General features: G+C 51.6%; 5 protein-coding genes across 5 annotated transcripts; 2 read left to right on the forward strand and 3 right to left on the reverse strand.

Annotated features, from left to right (window-relative positions):
- Nucleotides 1-292: 292 nt before the first annotated feature.
- BO86DRAFT_371055 (trehalose-6-phosphate synthase) lies at nt 293-4,174 on the reverse strand. Its single transcript, XM_025670305.1, has 3 exons — nt 3,724-4,174; nt 2,334-3,663; nt 293-2,276 (listed from the first exon to the last, which is right to left on the reverse strand). Exons 1-3 carry the CDS (start codon nt 3,744-3,746, stop codon nt 717-719), a joined length of 2,913 nt encoding a protein of 970 aa, XP_025523215.1. The 5' UTR covers nt 3,747-4,174; the 3' UTR covers nt 293-716.
- Nucleotides 4,175-5,331: 1,157 nt separating this feature from the next.
- BO86DRAFT_392777 (glycosyltransferase family 20 protein) lies at nt 5,332-8,037 on the forward strand. Its single transcript, XM_025672876.1, has 5 exons — nt 5,332-6,080; nt 6,355-6,730; nt 6,798-7,168; nt 7,236-7,575; nt 7,729-8,037. The coding sequence occupies exons 1-5, from the start codon at nt 5,780-5,782 to the stop codon at nt 7,796-7,798; spliced, it is 1,458 nt and encodes a 485-aa protein (XP_025523216.1). The 5' UTR covers nt 5,332-5,779; the 3' UTR covers nt 7,799-8,037.
- BO86DRAFT_224555 (uncharacterized protein) lies at nt 7,697-8,082 on the reverse strand. Its single transcript, XM_025666940.1, has one exon. It carries the CDS (start codon nt 8,027-8,029, stop codon nt 7,814-7,816), a length of 216 nt encoding a protein of 71 aa, XP_025523217.1. The 5' UTR covers nt 8,030-8,082; the 3' UTR covers nt 7,697-7,813.
- A 1,975-nt stretch (nt 8,083-10,057) lies between these two features.
- BO86DRAFT_383107 (uncharacterized protein) lies at nt 10,058-10,713 on the reverse strand (the record flags this gene model as incomplete). Its single annotated transcript, XM_025670826.1, has 2 exons — nt 10,058-10,544; nt 10,646-10,713. 2 exons carry the CDS (start codon nt 10,711-10,713, stop codon nt 10,058-10,060), a joined length of 555 nt encoding a protein of 184 aa, XP_025523218.1.
- Nucleotides 10,714-13,221: 2,508 nt separating this feature from the next.
- On the forward strand, nt 13,222-14,886 carry png1 (peptide-N4-(N-acetyl-beta-glucosaminyl)asparagine amidase). The gene is made up of 3 exons (XM_025666941.1): nt 13,222-13,923; nt 13,986-14,386; nt 14,442-14,886. The coding sequence occupies exons 1-3, from the start codon at nt 13,391-13,393 to the stop codon at nt 14,855-14,857; spliced, it is 1,350 nt and encodes a 449-aa protein (XP_025523219.1). The 5' UTR covers nt 13,222-13,390; the 3' UTR covers nt 14,858-14,886.
- Nucleotides 14,887-15,697: the final 811 nt, after the last annotated feature.

The raw sequence follows: 15,697 nt of genomic DNA on the forward strand, positions 1-15,697 counted from the left end.
CCTATCTGCACGATCTATTGAATGTGGAGCGGTTGGGGAGGGAAAGCGGGAGGGAGGGGAGAGGAAAACCAGTCCGATATCTGATGTGATAGGATTCGGCCTGTCGTTGTTCCAAACCATTTCCCTGAGGTCAGTCGTCATATGGGGTTTGTTTCCATGAGTGCAGGCTTCATTGGATCATTCTGTCGAGCACTTTGGTGGACGATCTGTACGGCTATTCCATCTGTACATCTTGATCTCTATAGGCTGGGTACGAGGTCATGAAAGATCATCATTTGTATGATCACAAACTAAAGTATCAACTACCCAAGTCTTCGTCAATAAGTCAATAGAGTTAGTGAATTGGAAATCTAGCCATTCCAGCAACATTATCACATCGTGAAAGATCTTATGATGATCATCGAGTGTGTCCATTCGCCGTGATATGTCACATCCCGGATCAAGAAGAATGATATAAAGAGACAAGAGGTGGGGGAAAAGGACAACCGAGAAGGATATTGGTGGTAGTGACAGGGGGGTGGAGGGTAATGTTTAGGTCATGTCACACGTTAGGTCACGTAACGTCATGTCAAGGAGGTGCTACAATGGGTGCCCCGAATCAGGGTATAGGAGAGAAGAAGGCTGCATGAAGAGGTGAAAAGAGGTAAGTAGGCGGGAGCATAATGATAGACGTTAGTGAGCTCTCCGAAGCGGTTGCGTATCAGTAGGTATCAAGGCTATAATGAGTGCGTCGCTCCATTCACGCCATTCAAGGTAGGCGAGTGTTCCACGAGATGCCAGTCCGGAGTCGGAGACATCGGAGGGGTGGAGTACCCGTTGGCATCATGCCCATTGGAGACAGGAGGAGGGGTGGCTGGAGCGTCTCCGTTTGTCTGCTCGTCCTCTCCTTGTTCAGCCTGGACTGGGGCTGGGGCGTCGGCGGCGGCGAGGCCGTCAGAATGCCCATCGAGGTGACCCTCGGGAAGAGAGAAGACCAACGCATCTACAATTTCAACAATGCCCAACCCCTCGGGCGGAACGGCTCGTGCTTCTGTGGCATGAGTACCCACGGTGAGAGTGGTGACACTGGGGTTCTTCTCGTCAGTCTGAAGGCGATTCGCCCACCGGAACAGGGCTTCATCGCCGCGGGCTCCGCCTGCCACAAACAAAAAGTCCGGGATCCGATCCAGATGCTGCAAGACGGCATCGGCCGCTTTGGCTTTCGTCATGTCCAAAGGTTCAACACTCACTGCGCCCTCGGTGAGGACCACGCGGATGGCTTCACTGCCGCGAGTGCCGTTGATCTGATCGGCAAGGCCGGAAGCCTGGCGGGCGGCCGCCTCAGGGTCAAGCGCGTCGTGATACCAGAAATTCAGCAGGCAACGGCCTTCCTCCATCTCACTTCCTTCGACTCGTTCGTGGTAGTATTGAATCACCTTGCGAATGCCATTTCGCCAATCTTTGGCCTTCTCCATGTCTACAAGTGTCACCCAGTCGGAGTTTCCAATTTGTCGTACAAAACAGCCGTTCTCGGCAATGATTCCAACTTTTGTGGAGAGCGGCTCGAGCAGGAACTCGAGCTGCTCAGGACTCTTGCTGCTAGTCACATATACCAAGTTCCTTGGATCCTCGAGTAAGCGCTGAAGCAGAGGCACCAAGTTAGCAGGCCCTCCATGGCTGGAGGCGACTATGCCCTCAATCTCCAAGAAGAACAGTCGTACGGTGGACTCGTCGTACGCGTCTTTCACGGCATTTAGCGGAAGAGGCTTTACCTGGCTGAGTTCACGGGATAATTGTGCGCTGTGGGCTTTGGTCAGTGAGGCCTGGAACGAGTTGAACCAGGCAAGGGCAGTGTGAGGAGTCATTTTTTCTAGCAGGAACTCCCAGTTGCGCTGTTTCTGCTCCGCGGTCATCTCAAAGGCTTGGTTGATTGTGTCGGCAACCTCCTTGTAATCCCATGGATTGACCATGAGCTCGTGACCGTTGAAGATCGACGCACTTCCAGTAAACTCACTCAAAATGAGGGAGCCATGGCGCTGCCCGGTCAAGATTCCATCTTGGCAGTGGATATAATCGTGACTGCTGAGGTTCATACCTTCTCTCAGACTAGTGACCATGAAGATCTCAGCCACGCTCATGAGAGCCAAGAACTGAGAGTAACTGATGTCTTGGCGGAGGAAAACCAGTGGCTGATGAGTCAAACTCGAGTAGACTGAGTTGATGCGCATGGCTATCTTCGAGACTTGCGCCTCTAACTCTGGCAGTTCAGAGGCCGAAGCAATTTGGACAAGGACGACCTGCTCGAGTTAGAACCTAGTCTCTGCATTCAGTAGACGTCAAGCATGTCAACATACCTTGTCTCTCCACTTGGGGTATTGCTTCAGGAACAGCTCATATGCCATGAGCTTGTGTTTAATACCGCCGGGAGCATCCAGTCTGTCTCGAGCAACGATCAAGTGCTTCCCCTTGTACCGGGAACTGATATTGGCGATCCAGTCCTTGACCTCAGTTGACCTGCGGAGTAGATCGAGAGCTTTCGGATCGACTCCGATCGGCATGTTTCTCACATTGACAAATCTCTTCTCCAGCTGGACACCATCGACGGACACCTCCAAACCGAGCAGACGAATGCATGACTGGAGGAAGTGGTAGCAATATTCCTCCGTCTGGAACCCGACGAGATCGGCGCCCAATAGACCATGAAGCAGCGCATCTCGGGCATTGAGGCACCGGAAAATCTCAGAAGAGGGGAAGGCAGTGTGCATGAAGAAACCGATCTCCGCATTCGGTAGTCTCTCGCGGAGCATGGAGGGGAGCAGCAGAAGGTGATAGTCATGGATCCAAATGCTATCCCCTGGACGCCAGTAGGCAGCAATCTTGTCCGCAAAGGCCTCATTGACCCTCACATACTGCTTCCAGGAATAATCATCATACTCTGTGTGTCGAGGACTTTCTTGCATCTGATAGTGGAAGGCAGGCCAGAGGACGGCACGGCAAAAGTGAGTGTAATGGCCCTCAAACTCGCTGTCATTGACGAAGACTGTCAAGGACTCGAACTCGTCCTCGAGGGCCTCGGAGATACTAGCCCGAGTCTCGTCCTTCAACGAGTCGGTGGGCATGCCCAAGGTCCCCACCCACATCTTGTCTGTCAGCATACCGGCTTCTTCGGCAGCATTGATGGCATTGCGCAGGCCACCATTGCCCTGCTCTGCTGCTTTGACCACCCAATCCATCTCGGAAAGAAGGGCCCGCGGGCTGCCATGCTCTTCCTCGGAGCTGATTGCATCCAAGGGAGCATCAAGATACGGCGGGTTGTCTAGTTCATCGATCTCAGGACGACTAAGGATGGATGGCTCCGGGTATAAAGAAGCCTTGGAGCGTGGCTGGTTGAACTTCCGGCTCTGGCCCCAAGAGACCGTGCGAGGCTCACTAGGGCCGGGACCGTTGGGGTCATCTGCCGCCGGGATCTCTCCCGCAGATCGGGAGATGTATGGCTTGAAGATCTTCTCATCCTCAGTGGTTGCCCCTGGTGTGTATAGACTGATGCTTTTCGAATGGCGTTTCCGATTGGTATCGGCCAAGCGTCCTACAATCCTCCCTTCTCCATGAGAGGAGCTGCTGGACGATTTGCGACGAGCATATCTCAGCTCGGTGGCTTGGAAGTTGATAGTGTAAGGAAGGAAGCTATTCAAAGTTAGTAGAGTACAACGGGCCAGGTAGAGAAGGGGAAAGGCATTGACGTACAGTGAAGCAATGAAGACCGTCATTGCGACAGTGTGTGTATGCCTTGAAGCAGGAGGTGTATTCTAGAAGGTCTTTGTGACACCAAATGGAAGACTTGTAGACAACAAGGAGAGATCCAGGATCAGCGGGGCCAGAAGGCTGAAAAAAGTAATAGTGGAGCAGTGGAGCAAATCAAAGAGTCCGTGATGGAAGGAAAGAATTAGGAGGGAGGGTTGGACTGCAGCGACAAGACTCGGACCTAGGGATGTTTTAAGGCTGCAGTGGTAGTGGAGGTGGAGGTGGAGGGAATGATTGCTGGGGATAGAGTTGAAATACGGATCGAAGCGAGGGAAGAGGACAATGAATAGGTCTTTAAGTCACACGAGGATGAATGAAGAGAGAGTGGATGACCCTGAAAATCCCGGGTGGATGCGCGAGAGAGAGAGTGTGTGTGTGTGTGAGTAAGTGTAAGTTAGACACCCGAGCCATGCGCAGAAGGAAGAAGCAGTCAGTGGTGACGTCCATGATTGATGGCTATTGATTGGCCCAGGACCAGGGCACCTGTCAAAATCCGCGGGGAACGGAGCACATGCAAGGCATCAACTACTAGACAGGAACATTCTGGCCTTTTCGTGCGTGAAGGAGGGGTTTGGGCAGGTTTTTTCCTCGTCTTTTTTTTCCCCATTTTCATTTCATTTCTTGGTATCTGTTTTTCTCCAATTTCCTTCTTTGGCTTATGTGTCTATGTGTGGTGGCCTTGGGCAGAGATGAGCTGTGCACGGAGGCACTCAAGAAGAAGGCAGAAGGAGGGGGAGGGGCAAAGAATCGAAAGCAAAAGAGGGGAAATGGAAGCCCGGGAGGGGAAAACCAGGAAGATTCTAGCCCATTGAGTGATTTTATTTTCCTTGGTGCTCCTTTTTCTTTTTCTTTTTCTTTTTTGTTTCAAGGCTGGCAAGAACAGCCATCACAATTGCAAACTATCAGATCACAAGCTCATAGCATCAATTGAATATCAAAGAATCCCACCGATCTAGCTAGATCGGGAGAGGAGGCACTAGACGGGGAGTAAAACTTGCCTGCAGCACGGTCTGCAGATAATCAGTTCGACTATCCCTTAGTCTAGTTAGCTTGGGCTGGAGGAAGAAACAAAGAGACCAGGGAAGTATAGAAACCGGCAAAGGCCAATGAGAACAATGACGTTGAGGTTCCCGTGGGATCCGCAACTGATCCACCCGCGGCGTTTGGGCGACGGTTCGAGACAGTTCGACCACCACCGCGTGCCCGGTTTGGTCAATCTTGGTCCAGGTTGGCATCACCACTGCTTACCACTCACCAGTCGCACCCTTTGCACATGGATTCGAGGGTTGGTTCAGCAAGAAGGAATTGCACGGGAAAAATAGGAATGGGTCGCAACAAGGGGGTTGAAGATGCTGGTAAGTACTTGATAAGAGAATAAGAGAGAAAGAAAGAGAGGAGGGGCAGATGATTGGGGGGGATAGTTAGTAACTAGGTAACCCTACAGTACTCAGTCTCATATGGAGGGGGGCTTGATGAGGCGGTGGTGAAGTAATAACCAACCCAACAATAGTCTACACACTATTATTATTGTTCTGCCAGCCATAACTTAAGAAGAAGTGGAGCTCTTCATGATTGTTGTGTAGTGTGTACACCAGGGAAACCAAAATTACCACTCTAATCCTCTTCCAAGCCCTGTTCCTGATCTTTATCTCGGTTTTGCCCTTTCCACTTCCCCGATCGTTTCTCCCTCTCTTCACCGATACGAAGCCAGGAAATCATCACCACCTCTTCTTCCGTCTCCTCTCCCCTCTCTCTCCCTCTCTTGCTCTCTCGCCCTCTTGCTCTCTCCATTGCATTATATTACTCTTCCAATTTCTCCTTCCTATCGCTAGACCCCAATTGACCTCCCTCTTGTTTTTTTCTTTTTCCCATTCCCATCCAAGCTCCCTCCAGATTCGATTAAAAACAGGAAAAGCGGGGCACAACATCTCCTAGCTTTCCTAGCTTCTCTCCAACCCTCAATTCTCATTTACCTGATTCACATTGAGTGTCAGCTGTCATGGCCAGCGACAATTCTTCACAGGGCGATTCCCGCCTGTTGATCGTCTCTAATCGGATTCCGATCACCATTCGACGATCGGCAGGAGGGAAGTATGAATTTTCCATGTCCTCGGGAGGATTGGTGACAGGATTGAGTGGACTCTCCAAGGCGACGACTTTCCAGTGGTATGGCTGGCCCGGACTGGAAGTGCCTGAGGATGAGATTGAATCGGTGACTGCGCGACTGTCGGATGAGTTCAATGCGACACCAGTCTTCATGGACGACAAATTGGCGGATCGTCACTACAATGGCTTCTCCAGTGAGTCGCTGCCCTAATCACCCGCCCCGCGTCTTAACCTACCCCTCTTCTGCTGCTGTTGCTCCCGTTGCTGCGGCGGCGGCTGCTGGTGCTGCTGCTACCTACGGCTCCTTCTGCCCCTCCCTGGGCATTTTGCCCGCATCTGATATGCGTCTGCATATTTCCCAGCTGCCGCGATAGCCACATGGCACCTGGCAACAGGCGCCCCTCCTCCCACTTCCCACTTCCCACTTCCCCCCTCCAATGGGTCACCATGGCTAACGTGAGCTGTCAGACTCTATTCTTTGGCCACTGCTGCACTATCACCCCGGTGAAATCGTGTTCGACGAAGCGGCGTGGGATGCCTATCGTGAGGCGAACCGGCTCTTCGCTCGGACCATCGCGCGCGAGGCTCGCGACGGGGACTTGGTTTGGGTCCACGACTACCACCTCATGCTCCTACCGGAATATCTCCGCGAGGAGCTTCACGAGTTGGGCAAGAAGAACATCCGAATCGGATTCTTCCTGCATACCCCCTTCCCCAGTAGCGAGATTTACCGCATCCTGCCCGTGCGGAGTCAACTCTTGCGCGGCGTGCTGCAGTGTGATTTGATCGGATTCCACACCTACGACTATGCGCGTCATTTCTTGAGCTGTTGCTCGCATATCCTGTAGGTCACCATTATTTTGCCTCCCACTCGGAGGTCCCGTCTGTCGCACGCTAACCGGGCGCCGTAGGGGATTGGTCACCACTCCGAGCAGCGTGGAATTCAAGGACAGGTCGGTCGCCGTCGGGGCATTCCCCATTGGCATTGATCCCGACAAATTCACCGAGGGTCTCAAGAGTCCCAAGGTGCAGAACCGGATCGCCAGCTTGGAAAGCAAGTTTGAGGGTACCAAGCTGATGGTCAGTGTCGACCGCCTGGACTATATCAAGGGTATCCCCCAGAAGCTGCACGCTTTGGAGGTCTTCCTGTCCCAGCACCCGGAATGGGTGGGCAAGGTCGTTCTGGTGCAGGTTGCCGTCCCGAGTCGTCAGGATGTCGAAGAATACCAGAACCTGCGCGCGGTGGTTAACGAGCTAGTGGGAAGAATCAACGGCAAATTCGGTAAGTTCCCATGACCGTGATAGATCGTGTCTGGATAGTGCAACTGTACTAATCCACAAAATCGCAGGAACGGTGGATTACATGCCCATCCACTTCATGCACAAGTCGGTGAGCTTCGACGAACTCATCGCGCTGTACGCCGCCTCGGACGCGTGTGTGGTGTCGTCGACCCGCGACGGAATGAATCTCGTTTCGTTCGAGTATGTCGCGACCCAGCAGAAGCGCAAGGGCGTGTTGATTCTCTCCGAGTTCGCGGGTGCCGCGCAGAGTCTGAACGGCAGTATCGTCGTCAACCCGTGGAACACGGAGGAGCTGGCCAACGCATACCACGAAGCGGTCTCGATGACCGACGATCTGCGTGCGCAGAAGTTTGAGAAGCTCTACAAGTACATTACCAAGTACACGAGGTAAGCTTACGTGGCCCCCTCCCTCCCTCCCTTTCTTCAAACATGGAGACGATCCTCCCGCCCTGTCCTCTTCATCCACTCCCTTGCCATTCCCGCGCCACGCATGGAGGAAACCCAGACCAGATTACTAACTGTGGTTTCACACTGATGTAGTGCATTCTGGGGCAAGTCTTTCGTCGCCGAATTGTCCAAGTGCTCGACTGCAAACACGGATGCTTCTTGATGAATGATCTACTGTCTATTGGCCTATCTTCCCTTTTTCTTTGTCTTCTTCGGTCAACCCTTGGGCATGCAGTTCAATTTGGTACGACTCCGGCGCACGAGTGAGCATTTCACGATTATGTTTGATAGATTTAGCAGCAACAGCCCTCACCTTTGCAAAGCACATGATATAGCATTGAATATAGGACAGGAATATTGGAACTGAGGAATAATGATGTATCTGGAACACCATGTGGCAAGCCACCGACCTCAGGTATGAGTAAGAGTACAAATGCTTAATCAACAGATCAAGTCCACCAAACAAAAAATTGGATCTTCCACGTCCACTGTGTAGATGCCTATCCCTTCTGTCTAGATGAGTATGTAAACTCTTATCGCGGAATCAGGGACTACCCTTCCCTCCAACAAATACGTCATCCATCCACGTCAACACATTACAATGTACGAGTACATCTAATCTCGCCCCCCTGCCCTGACCCTTGCCCTTGCCCTTGCCCCCCCGCCTTCACATCCAAACCCACTTCACCGACCCCCACATAGGTAGGTAGATCAGCAATCAAGCTCAAGCTCAATCAAGCGCCGTCCGAAACAAACAGTACTAGATTATCTGCCACAAGGATATTACACAACCATTCCGTTGATGATACCACACGCCTTCCTATTACTATAACCTAACAAGTAGTACGGAGTACATATAGGTAGAATCAACAAGAACCATGTAAGGTTACTGCTTAATACGAGTGAACTAAGCCCATAATCGTTTAGTAACGCACTCACCCATGACTTCACGATGACATATCGCCCGAACAACGGGTTATCAGGACGGGCTTTCGGATCGTATGAGTTCTACACATACTCGTAGGTCCCCCACGCCATCAGACAAGGAATTGGGGCCCGGAGGGAAGGTCTAGAACTTGCTTGCACTGACTGGACTGCGGTTACATGCACACTTTAAGATAGATATCCTCGTGGGTTTTGTTTTGTGCAGTAGTAGCGCGATGGTAGATATTTATTTAACATGCTGGGTTTTAGATAAGAAGATATCCATCGGCAATCTATTTGAAAGAGAAACTCATCGACGGAGTAAAGCATTACAGTGCGCATTTACCGGGGAACCTTTTCGCAAAGACATGTAGTTATTGTAGCTGAGGATTGGAAGAGGAAAACTTGACTCCTCCATATAGTTACTCATACCTTATGAGTAGACAAGAAACAAAACTCGGAATCATCCAAACAAGGTAATTCCGAAGGTTCTGTCTCTTTAGCACCGGGAACGAACCCGACCCCGTGCTTTCAGCTTCGCAGAGAAAAAAAGGGTCCTCAAAGTTTCATCAATTCTCGTGATCGGCCCCGGGGGTGATGACTAACCAGGACATACGTAATTGCTACTCCGTGATCATGGCCAAAAAAAAAAAAAAAGAAAAAGCCAAGCTTAATTCTTGAAGGGGAGACTTGGAGGATGAGGAGGAGGTTGGAACTAGTCCCGTTGAAGATCCCGTTTTCTCCTCTCTGATCCGTTCGTGATCACGCGTTGTCGCTAATATTAGCAACGGACATACTCTACAAATTGATATACATATATCTACTTCAATATGGACAGAATGAAGAGACAAAAAGAATTTGGAAGTCATCAATTGTACAGATAACTCATCAGTTGGCTGTCGCTTGATCTTGCTACAAGGTCGAAAGAAAATAGAAGAATAGGGTACAAGGTTTAGGGTCTCATAAAAGCCCAAAACAGGCCCAGACAAATTACCTACTCCAGAATGAAAAGGAAGTCAACTTATGGTCACGGATGATGCGATGCTTTCTGATCAGGGGAAATATTCGCCGCCCCCCAGCCAATTTGCTTCCAGGGTCTGGCCGCCATGGACACCTACTCAAGGTCTCTCTTCTGCTTTCTGGTGCTGTTGAACCATTGGCATTCGGCATGAGAGACACTTCTAACCTACTCCGGAGAGGGATCTACCCCCTTCCTTCATGGATGGCAGGGTCAGGGACCACCAAAAGTCAAAAATTCGAAGAAGCAGAGGATGGCCAGATCTCGACACCTCTTTTTTTTTTTCCCTTCCCCGGTTCTTATGGGATTGCGAGTCATTTCACCAACAGAATTCTCAATTGAAGGGCCAAGTTCTCCCATTCGTTTTAACCTTCCCCTTGGCCAGGCCCCGCCAGGGTCTAGGGCAGATTTGTGGTTGACAGGCACCTTGGGAGAGGCTCACGGAAGGGGTTTAGTGGGATGGGGTCTTCCCTCAAGGCTTCAGGCTCCCAAAGTTCCCTCGAACCTCCAGCCAGATCTTGTGCTATGCCAAGACGGACGCTTGCGCGTCTCCGCCACCATGCCGTCCCGATTAGGAAGGATGCCGCAATCATGTAACGCCGGGCGGTTTGAAATTGCTTCCAAATCGAGTTGGCCCACAGAAAAGGGTAAAGGGAAAAGAGCAAGGGAGGCTGAGGCATGAAAGTCTGGAGGGGTTCCTGCACCTTCAATGTGTCGGTCTGTACGGCTGTCGGCTTGGTCGGGCCGTGCGACCATGTTACTCAGCTTCTCTCTCTCTCTCTCTCTCTCTCTCTCTCTCTCTCTCTCTCCGGGGAAATTGGGCTTCGCCGTGTTCCCTGGATGTTCCATGTCAATCATGATGCAAAGGTCTTGTTCACCCCAGGGTCTTCTCTGGCAAGGAAAGGAGGAGGTGGCGAGACGGATGTCTATCAACTTATCAACGTCTTGCGTCGTGTACATGAAAATCCTGTCTGTCCGTCAGTGGAGATAACTGTTGCAATATTGCAGGTGCCGCGTAGTGCTTGCGCTGCATATGGTGCACGTCTTATCTGTGCAGCGCGCACTCACGAGAGGCGCTTTCCCGGTGACGGGGTCTGGTACACATATGTATACGTACGATCAACCCTGATAGTCATTGTGTGTGTATCACATGGCATACGTAGGATTCGTCGCCTGGTGAACCCGTGGGCAATCATCAGGATTTTGACCAGAGCAACAGGGCCCGTTTCGAGTCGGTCGGACTCAAGAAAACCTGCATGGGCTTCGCAATGCATGTCGGAACTCGGACTTAGGGGTCTATGAAGGTATGTAAGGTATAGAGGAGAGGGCCTCGACCTCAATTCATTGATCAGGATCACCATGACCATCGGCCGGCTTAAGTCTATCCCGGCGAGCATGGTGGTTGGTCCTTATAGGAGGCATCATGGATTGACGACCTGGATCCTCTGCACTAGATATTATGTCGGACGCACCTAGCGGAGACTGACCAGGAGTTTGGAAGTTGGATATTGCCGTTTCGGGACCCCGTTCAGCAAAAGACCTCAGTTATTTAGCAAATAGTCACCTTGCTTCCTACGTTGAATTCGTTAGCCTGTTAGATTATCTTCGCATCTCGTCCTATTTGCCCAGAATCGTTACTCTTTTCCAGCAAGGAAGCCCGATCTCTTACTTCCGGTGGGATATCCACTGCTTCGTCAGCGGAGGAAATAGTCTGAGTGGGTGCAATTCCGACTATGGGTCCAGTATACTCGTAAGGCTATGCGGTTGAAGCCGCGATGGAGGATTGCCTAGTTGGGGAGGGAGATCGATGAAGCTCTTTCGGTTAAGTGGACATTTTCTCCGAAATGCCCTTACTTGAAGCTTTGAAAGTGCGTTCTGGGAGCAAGAGACGATGAGGGCAAGAAGAGAAAGAAATCGCCGATCCGGTAGCCTGGAGATGAGGTGGACACTACGTGCATTGTGCACGGTCACTAAGCATGACAGAGTGACCGATGGTGACATTTTTTAGCCTGTTGGTCAGAGAGCCGCGTAAGACGGACAAGCTGACGTCGAACGAGATCCTCCATAGCGCGGACCCGGAGTGCGGTCGGTCGCGCTCGAGGATTGCCTTGTTAGGAGATTTTGTTCAGACGCGCCGACGAGACGAGAAAAGAAATTTCAGATACTCCTATGGCTACTCATACAATCATTTCAGTTGTCTCGCCGCTCAAGGACGATGATGAAGCCCTTCGGAATCCAAGATATAGCAGTGATCGGAGGCTTGCGTGGACGTGTCTTGTGAAGAAGGGAAAATCCCTCTTCCTTTCTAGTCATGGAGAAGCGAACAGAGAGCCAAGCTTTGGGAAAGAAGCATCAGCAAGTGGTTTTGCACCCCATCAAAAGACTAAATTGTTGCCAATGTGCCATGCGATGGAGGCATCGCAAGCAATGAGTGGAGCCAAGACATCCAATTTCGCAAGCACTCCGTAAACGTATTGACAATCAACCAAAGGATGGCGATGGCTTCAGCGCTGCTGCTGCTGCTGCTGCTGCTGCTGCTGCTGTTGCTGCGACGAGAGGACGACTGGTAGGGGTAGGTAATATTAGGGGAGGAAGGGTGGCAGTGGGAGTGGTTGTTGCCAAGGGCTTATTGCCACAGGGGGTAATGGTAGCAAAGGGAGAATAACTTGCACTGAGAGCATACACTTCCCTAGGATGAGGATGCGTGGCAGTATTGCCAACCCTCCAAGAAGATGCGGACGGAAGCAAAGAGGGTCTTGGCCATGGTTCAGTTAACTGTTTCGGGGCGGGACACACGCGGCTTGCGGTGCTGGCGCGGGGCCCTGATTGGGGCGAGGAGCTCAAGGCTGACGACGCTTCGCCCTCGCTGCTGGCGTGGATTGAAGAAAAAATGGAAAAAATGGCCCTTTAACCCAAATAATCCATTTTCTACTAAGCTACTTCTTATCCAACCACGCTATACACCCCCAGTACGGGTCCAGTCAATCAGTCAGTTAGTCAGTCAGTCAGTCAGTCACCACTGCAGCTGGCACTCAAAGTCACTGCGCACTCTTCTTACACAGAGTTTCTTCTGAAGTGCCTGTCGTGCTGTCGTAGACTGCCCCATCCAATACTGCGTTTGGTCTGGTCCTTCTCTCTTCTTCTTCCACCACCACAACCACCACAACCACCACTACCCTACTACAACTCTTTCTTTCTTCCCCATTCTTCCTCCTCATCATCGTCGTCGTCGTCGTCCTCACCTTTTGGTGGACTCCTCACATTGTAGTTTTATCCACCTTCTTAACTTAACTCTAACCGCTTCTCTCTCTCGTTTCTTTCCCTCCTTCCTTTCTTCCCTCTTCGCTCCCCTTTCGGACTCCCTTCCCTTTCCTCCCTCTCCCCTCCCAATCTTCGCCTTACCCTTTCGGTCGTTCTCGGAGCCACGTCCTTCAACCTACTCTTCACTTCTGTTTCACTTAACCTGTGGCCCATTGTCGACTGGCTTCAGGTTCATCTTCGTTGCTCCTACGTCTCCTCCTTCATAGTCGTGGCGGTTACCTTGACTTCAGCGCCAAGCGTGGCGACCGCCTGGCTGGGCTGTGCGACCATCATCATCCTGGTCGGCCGACTTGACTGACCGATTCTTTTCTTTCGACAATCAACCCTTGAGCCCCGTCTCCTGTCAAACAGCTTCATTGTTCTGCAAACGACTCGGATCCATTGTCCGAAATACCTCAGCTGGAATTGGGAATCGAGTTCGGTCACCCTGGAGATCTATACGCCTTACTGCCGCCGCTGGTGTCATTGACCCTGCCCCTACCACCCACAACCATGGCAGACGGAAGACACCACCATTACAACCAGGCGACGAATCCTGAGAACTTCGATGCCGGCGAACTTACAAATGCCTTTGAACAATTGATGCGCAACAAGCGATTTAATCAACTTCAAGAACAAGCCCGATCGCAATCTCGCACGCAATCACCCTCTCCCGGCCTCTACCCTCCTCCTCATCCCTCGCGAGCACCACCACCGCCGCCCCCGACCGCACCTCAGTACCCGGCCCACCAAATGCCTCCGCAAACATCGTCACAGTCACCCCTACTTCGCAGCTTACCAATCGTCCCTGCTCCTCCTCAAGATCCAGTCTCCCTCAAATTTCGCAACCTCCTCCACGTTCTCTCCGTGACACCAACCAAATACGAAAATCCAGGTCTCCTCGATGAGGCGCTCTCCCACATTCCTCTCGATCGATTGTATGCTGAAGCAGAGGAGGAGAGTCAAATTTTGCAGGCCCAGGCAGCTAGTGTAGGGGAACGACCAGAATGGGGGTATCAAGATTGTGTCATTCGGGCGTTGTTAAGGTATGCTTGACGTTTATCCAGAGAAGTGACAGCATTGACAATTTACTGATATCGGGCACCAGATGGTTCAAACGTTCCTTCTTTCAATTCGTCAACAACCCCCCTTGTACTCGCTGTTCCATGCCTACAATTGCACAAGGCATGACTCCTCCTACGCCCGATGAAACCGCACGGGGCGGCACTCGAGTCGAACTCTACCGATGCTCGGAACCCAGCTGCGGCGCTTATGAGCGCTTCCCCCGGTACTCAGACGTATGGCAGTTGCTGCAGACGAGGCGGGGACGTGCAGGCGAGTGGGCCAACTGCTTCAGCATGTTCTGCAGAGCCCTCGGAGGCCGTGTTCGTTGGGTGTGGAATGCTGAGGATCATGTCTGGACTGAGGTCTATTCCGACCACCAGAAGCGTTGGATTCACGTTGACGCTTGCGAAGAGGCATGGGACCAGCCCCGTCTCTACACTGAGGGTATGTGCTTCATTGTACCGACGCATAGGAGGGATGCTAACGCAGGATGTCATAGGTTGGGGCCGCAAGATCTCATACTGCGTTGCTTTCTCGATTGACGGAGCTACGGATGTCACCAGACGATATGTTCGAAGCCCGACGAGGCATGGCGCTCCACGGAACCGTGTACCCGAGGAGGTTCTAGTTTGGTGTATCCACGAAATTCGGAAGAAGCGCCGCGAGAATCTGTCCAAGACGGACCAGCGACGCCTGATGAAGGAGGACGAACGGGAGGAGAAGGAGCTCCGTACCTACACCGCATCCGCCCTTGCAGCCGAGCTGAACAACCTTTTCCCTCGGAACACCACCAACGGCCGCTTGGAAGACCAGAAGACCCCAGCTTCACGACAGGATGCCTCTGTCGAGTGGCTGAACAACAGACAAAGAACCTCCGGCCAGTCAGGCCCAGATGGCTCGCAGGACGGCCGCTAAGGATGCGTTCCTTGAACTGTTCCCCCCCCCCTCTCAGCATTTTGCATATACGAAGGCCTAGCGCTCTACGGTCGGCATATACAACAACCCGACCGATTGCCTTGCGGCTTCCATGCAAGATACAACAAATACGACCATATAATTCTGCCGGACTTGATGAATGAAATCGTCACATGACCGATTTACACGAAGAGTTCCACCTAGTATAGGATTCAAACTGACGCACTGCATGGTTTGGCACTTATGTGGGCCTCACCATGTCACGTCTGCCGATGTCCGGGAATGATCCCGGTCAAGAATCGGGTCGTTGCCATAGGGCTCGTTTCCGGCCTGAGGCCAGAGTCTCAGGCCGGATGAAGATGCCTCCAGATCATGTTCGCGATACGCCGACCTGACCATCACACTTCATCTTGTGGGTTCATCGAACTCCACCTATCGATCATTGATTTCCCATATGTCATTTGACCTTCTCTTTCCGACTACACATTTTGTCCAAAATGTACTTTCTTTTTTTTTTTCTCTTTTTTCTTCTTACATCTTTGGAATGATGCATTTTCAGGAGATCTAATCGGATACCTCATGGGGGAACGGTTATGGGTTGGGGGCGCATTTGTGACACGGAGTTGTCTTTCTATTTCTTATATAATGTTCTTTAATTCTTTGAATCCTTGTCATTTTTGTTCAGGGACAGCGCAGCCAGCATTGCGGCGGATCAGTCAATGCCATGTTTATGAGACAGATGTTTCGGTCGCATGTAGCCTTAGCAGGCAAAGCGGCATCTCCTATCTTCTTACTTTAGTTCTGGCTCCTGGCGATCTCAGATACCGAATTGAACCCTTA

The sequence above is a fragment of the Aspergillus japonicus genome, assembly GCF_003184785.1.
Source record: "Aspergillus japonicus CBS 114.51 unplaced genomic scaffold BO86scaffold_76, whole genome shotgun sequence".
Classification (NCBI taxonomy): domain Eukaryota; kingdom Fungi; phylum Ascomycota; class Eurotiomycetes; order Eurotiales; family Aspergillaceae; genus Aspergillus; species Aspergillus japonicus.

What these genes read in the sequence shown, in the direction of transcription:
- BO86DRAFT_371055 (XM_025670305.1), bottom strand. Translation starts at nt 3,746, where the DNA reads ATGACGGTCTTCATTGCTTCACT. An exon ending in ACGGTCTTCATTGCTTCACT is followed by an intron (nt 3,664 to 3,723) that starts GTACGTCAATGC and finishes AACTTTGAATAG; the next exon opens with CTTCCTTCCTTACACTATCA. An exon ending in ACCCCAAGTGGAGAGACAAG is followed by an intron (nt 2,277 to 2,333) that starts GTATGTTGACAT and finishes TAACTCGAGCAG; the next exon opens with GTCGTCCTTGTCCAAATTGC.
- BO86DRAFT_392777 (XM_025672876.1), top strand. Translation starts at nt 5,780, where the DNA reads ATGGCCAGCGACAATTCTTCACAGGGCGATTCCCGCCTGTTGATCGTC. An exon ending in TCACTACAATGGCTTCTCCA is followed by an intron (nt 6,081 to 6,354) that starts GTGAGTCGCTGC and finishes GTGAGCTGTCAG; the next exon opens with ACTCTATTCTTTGGCCACTG. An exon ending in TACATTACCAAGTACACGAG is followed by an intron (nt 7,576 to 7,728) that starts GTAAGCTTACGT and finishes ACACTGATGTAG; the next exon opens with TGCATTCTGGGGCAAGTCTT.
- BO86DRAFT_224555 (XM_025666940.1), bottom strand. Translation starts at nt 8,029, where the DNA reads ATGGTGTTCCAGATACATCATTATTCCTCAGTTCCAATATTCCTGTCC.
- png1 (XM_025666941.1), top strand. Translation starts at nt 13,391, where the DNA reads ATGGCAGACGGAAGACACCACCATTACAACCAGGCGACGAATCCTGAG. An exon ending in GTCATTCGGGCGTTGTTAAG is followed by an intron (nt 13,924 to 13,985) that starts GTATGCTTGACG and finishes ATCGGGCACCAG; the next exon opens with ATGGTTCAAACGTTCCTTCT. An exon ending in GCCCCGTCTCTACACTGAGG is followed by an intron (nt 14,387 to 14,441) that starts GTATGTGCTTCA and finishes AGGATGTCATAG; the next exon opens with GTTGGGGCCGCAAGATCTCA.